Source organism: Octodon degus, unplaced genomic scaffold, assembly GCF_000260255.1.
Source record: "Octodon degus isolate 3935 unplaced genomic scaffold, OctDeg1.0 scaffold00009, whole genome shotgun sequence".
Lineage (NCBI taxonomy): Eukaryota > Metazoa > Chordata > Mammalia > Rodentia > Octodontidae > Octodon > Octodon degus.
In genome coordinates, this window is record NW_004524585.1 from 29775334 (window position 1) to 29780714 (window position 5381).

The 5381-nt window shown below is 42.5% G+C and overlaps 1 protein-coding gene across 1 annotated transcript in view; it reads right to left on the reverse strand.

The window, feature by feature from the left end:
• Positions 1-2951: 2951 nt before the first annotated feature.
• Positions 2952-5381, reverse strand: part of Arsk (arylsulfatase family member K) — a 45848-nt gene continuing 43418 nt past the window's right edge. Inside the window, exon 8 of the mRNA XM_023708636.1 lies at positions 2952-4174. Within this exon, the coding sequence (XP_023564404.1) occupies positions 3876-4174 (299 nt within the window). The 3' untranslated portion in view covers positions 2952-3875. The remainder of the gene's footprint in view (positions 4175-5381) is intronic.

Here is a 5381-nt window from a genome sequence, read left to right on the forward strand (position 1 = left end):
CCTCAGCTTCCCGAGTGCTGGGATCACAGGCCTGTGCCACCATGCCCAGCTCAGTACAATTTTAAAATTACAATTCTTTTTTGTCTCGTTCCTATCCATTTTTTTCTATTCTGCTGCATATTTTGTTTGTATATTTCAGTACACCCATACAATTTTTTAAAAATCTAGGTTTGTACCACTGTATAAAATTAAAATACTTTATCATATGTATGTGAATAGAATACATTCCCTGTTTTCATTTTTTTTTTTTTTTGCAGACGACAACAACAATAACATCCTTTTTAATTTTTTAAAAAGAATAAAATATAAGGGCCTGTCAGATAGCTCAGTGGACTAACGCGCCTGCTTAGGCAGACGCGGGGACAGGGGTTTGATCCCTGGTGTGTGTGCTGGCCCTGCCCTCAGGGCACACTGAGACAGAGATTGAGACTAGGTGTGGGGGTGTGCACCTGTAATCCCAGCACTTGGGAGGCTGAAAACAGGAGGATCACTACAAGTCTGAATCTGTGTGGTGAGACCCTGTAGACCCTGTACTAAGAAAAAAAGAGAAAATAAAAAAGAATAAAAAATAGTAAAAAAAATTAGAAAGGATACAAAATTGCACTAAACAAAATGATAGGAATTTAACAATGGGCGTTATGATATTATATATTGTTGTCTCCACTTAGTTGTTTAGATTACCAGATATAAGCATGCAAAATTAGTCCAAAAATTAAAAATAAAAGAACAAGCATTAACTATTCCTTTCATTTGGTTTTATCCTTACAGATAGCTATTGATTTTTGCATATATAATGATTTACTAAGTTTTATCAATTCTTACAGTTTTCACTGTATTTTCTGGGTTTAGTTAGAACACCCAGTAGTATATGCCTCGATGACTGGAGGAGTGAATGCTTCTTGCTTTACGTTTTATTTTGAGGCTGGTTCAGCCCACCCTGGGGGCGGGGCAGGCACAGCGTGTGGTGCTGGGGATCAACCAACTGCGGTCCCCGTACTTTGCGTAGGCTTGCCAAAGAGGGCGCTTCAGACCGCTGAGCTATCTCACCAGCCCCTGCTTGCTTTAAAATCACAGTTTCAATCACAAGATTCCAGACCAGTGGGTCCCAAATTCTGCTGCGTCAGAGGCTGTTCCACACTCCGATGCCTGGAGTAGAAGCGAGGGGTGATATTATTATGTATCCTGGCAGCAAAGCCGCGAGCTATAGCTTCAGACCAGCACTCCGCAAACTGCGGTGTGTGACTCAAGCCCTGCCTTTTGTAGGCAGAGTTTTGTTCAAGCACGCGCTCATTCGTTTGCTGTTGTTCGTTGGGTTTTCACGCTACACCTGCAGAAGGGAGTACTTCCGAAAAACGCCAGATGGTCAGAAAACATAGTTTGCAGCTAGTCTTTTTTCATAGAAAAAGATAAATGGGAATGGAATCCTCTTGCTGGCTTGGCTTGCTCATGCAGGCTTTTGCTAGAATTTACCGTTTCAGAAAGCTTTACTTTATTGAGAAAGGAACTCCCCTTACCTGCTGTCCTCCCGCGGCCTTAGTGTGCGGGTGTAGATCCATGTGCCATTTGAATTGTTACAATTCGCAGTCCATACATCCAAGCGCAGTATGTACCAAGCTTCCACTGTGTGTCAGGGGCTTCAGTTAGTTTAGGGACACCCAGGACGCGATGGCCTGCATGCATGAAGCTTTTCTTCACTAGGCTGGGGTAGGGTAAGAGAGTAGAAATATGTAAGACCAACTTGGACGGAAATCAATTACATTGGAGAAAATGAAGCATGGAGACACTTGTGAAAAGGTGACATTTGAGCTGCGACTCAAAGGTGCTGACTGAGGAGCCATTTGCAGATCCGTGGGAAGGGCTGGGCCAGGCAGCAGCAGCGGCTCACAGGTGCAAAGAGGTGGAGGCGCGGCCTGCCTGGTGGCCTGAAAGGGCAGGGAGGCCGCGTAGCGCCAGCACTCAACCAGGTGTGTGCGCAGAGGCGGCAGTGGTCTGAGACAGGATCTGATCACTTAGCACTCCGTGGGTCACTGGATAACTGTGGCTCTTATGGGGAAAATAAAATAGGAAACCCGTCGGATCACATGTTTGTCTCCAGCGATGCTAGCTCGTAAATTTAGACAGGATCTTTCCAGCTGCTGTGTTGAGAACAGATTGAAGAAAGCGAAGATCGTAATAGAGACCTCCAAGGAGTCCACGGCAGAGTTCCGTGGACTGGATTATGGTAGATTGGACCAGGGTGGTAGCAGGGGAGGTAACAGAAAGTGAAGCTCAGGGCTGGGAAGATAGCTCGGCAGTCTAAGCACCAGCCTAGCAAGTGCAAGGACCTGGGTTCGATCTCCGGGGTGGATCTCCAGTACTGCATGCCATGCTGGCTACTGAAACCAGGCATGGTGGCGCATGCCTGTAATCCCAGCACTCGGGAGGCTGAGACAAGAGGATCACTGTGAGTCCGATGGCAAAGGGAGACCCTGTACCACATGAATAAATAAATAAACAAATGACTAAAAATAAATAAATAAATAAATAAAACTCAGATGTTCGCAAACCAGCTTTGAAGTAGTGTCCATTCCTCCCCGGATCTGAACTGAGGTAACTATCTTTTTTTGTTGCAAGATTTTCTCTTCTTTTCATGGTTGTTCAATACCATTTTAAATTAGATATTGTCCTGAAAATTCACCTGTACTTCCTTACGATCCCACTTGGTATGCTTAAAACATTTTGGGTGCTTGGTAAACTCTTCAGCAGGAGGGCTACACTTTCAGAACGTCGTTTCTATTATTACTGATTCATCCCACAGGTAGCACGTACGCTGCACACTAGCTTTGTCAGGTTTTTAGTGTTAATGAGGAGATACTAGCTTTAATACTGAGCTTTTCCTCTTACGAGTTTTGCTTCATATATATGTAATATCAATACATTTGTGATATAGATGTAGATATGAATTTATTTTTCAAAAATTTATAAATAATCAGAGACACAAGCTTATATAAATTCAATGATGAATAAAAAGTAAAGGAGATGAACTGGCTTATGAAGTAATAATTCAAGCAGTACAAAAACGTTGGGTAAAATTATTAGTTGCAGGTGAGCCCTTTATTTGGAAAATATAAAGTACAATTATATTGCTATAAACAATAAGGTGTTTTAGTATACAACAATATAGAGAGCTACATATGTATGTACAGACAATCAGAAGATATAATGAAAGATGCATTTAAAATAATATTAACAATAACTGATAAAATGACAAACACTGGAAATAAATTCACTTCTGGCAATCAGGTCTTCGCAAACAAAACAGCAGCCGCAGATGGTACCCAGTCTTCACCCTAAACTCCTGAGCCACTGGGTATGGGGTTGGGGCCCAGGTCACCTGTAATAATACTCTTAAAACTCCCATCAAATATATTCAAATGGTCCCATCAAGTACAAATAACTATCAAACACCATCAAATACATATTTCCTGATTAGTAAGTAAAAATAATAAAAATATTTTACAATCTACATTATTTAGAGAAATATCACTTTTATATTATAGTGTTTGTATCTATCCTTCTGATACTTCTGTTAGGTGTAGAAGTTGGTAAGAATAGTGGGCTGGGGAGATAGCTCAGCAACATACGTGCCTACCTGGCAAGCGCAAAGTCCTGAGTTTGAGTCCCAGTACCAAAAACCCAAAAACCAAAAAACAAGAAGTTGGTAAGAATAGTCTTACTATTTTTAACAATATGCAATTCTATAATCACTGGCATTGTATTTAATGATACAACAATTCTTTAAAAGTAACTAAAAATCAGTACTCAAACTTCAACTTACAATATGTACTGACATTTTTTCCATTTATTTGTTTATTTATCGACATTTGTATGCAGCATTATTTTCTTCTTACTGCTTCTGGAGTGGTGTGGGCTTTCAGCCACCGACCGATTGCACTTTCGTACTTCCTTGGATCTTTCAGCCAGTCCCGATGCCACCTGAGGTTCGCTATGACATTTGAGTAATTTTGGCCCACACTCCGTTTCCATGTGATGAACTGCTCTTTGTTGTATTGGTGAACAGCAGCAGAAACCTTAGGGTAGTTTATAATGGAACGAAGCTTCTGATCTAAAGAATACGCAATTTCTGGAAATTTTGTAGCCATGTTTGTTAGTTCATCTGGATCCGAGGAAACATCTGAAAAGAAAACAAAAAAAGGAGACCCTGTCACAACAGTTACCTGCTAAATGTTAAGAATATCATTATGACAGATAACACATTAGAATTGATTTTTATTTTCAGTTCCTCCTCTGGCAATGAAATGCAGCATAGTGTACAGTTACGTGTCACTTTCCCTTTCAGGGAAAAGGAGGCTGCTATGGCAGTGGTGGCGAGCCTGTGGCCATGTGCGCAGCCAGCTCTCTGTCATCACTGAAAGCTCTAAAAGGCTCACCTTCTCCGGCCTCTGCCGCAATGGTCCCATTAGATTGATGTGCGTCATAGCCACTTTCACGTGTGCAAGTGAACGCCGTGACGCTGGCATAAGGATGAGCTGGCTGAATGACATACTGCCTAGACTCTGCTCCCATTTCCATCAGTCATTCCGTTAAGATTTCCTGGGCTACAGGTGTAGCTCAGCGGTGCAGGACTTCCCTGGTGTGCTTGAAGCCCTGGGTTCTGTCCCCAGCACCACATGAATGAATGAATGAATGAATGAATGAATGAATGAATCACCCCCCCCCAAAAAGAATCTATTCCCATCATGCAGCAATGTATGACGTATGTAGTAAAATAACCTACCAAGGCTTGATATTTCTGTAAGGAATTTTCAGGTTATCTCCTTTGCTACCATTAACCATGTTACCTCACTTTATTTTTCTTGGATGCTAGACTCAGCCTTCATCATTAGTAAGCTAACTTAGAACTAAATCATCTTATTCCTTTTTTCTTATGTATTTAGGACAGGGTTTACAAGGTCTACAGGGCCTCACTACACAGACAGGACTCGTAGTGATCCTCCTATTTTCAGCCTCCCAAGTGCTGGGGTTACAGGCGCGCACCACCATGCCCAGTCTCAATCGTCACCTCAGCAGCGCCCTAGGGGCGGAGCTGGCACAGCACCATGGGGATCGAAGCCCGGCCACTGCGCTCTGCCTAAGTTGGCACTTTAGTCCGCTGAGCTGTCTGGGTGGCCCTTCGTCCTGTTTCTGATACCTGCCTCCTTTGATGTACAGAGGAGACACAATGATATCTGAATCGTTCCATCTCAACAGCCCTATACTGCCTAGCTGTAAGTGTCCTCATAAATCAAGTCATGCTCCAGCATCTTCACTTAGTCCTAATTTTCTTCATGTATATTAGCATTTATGCTTGGAATCTTGAGACTGGGCGTGGTGGTGCGCAC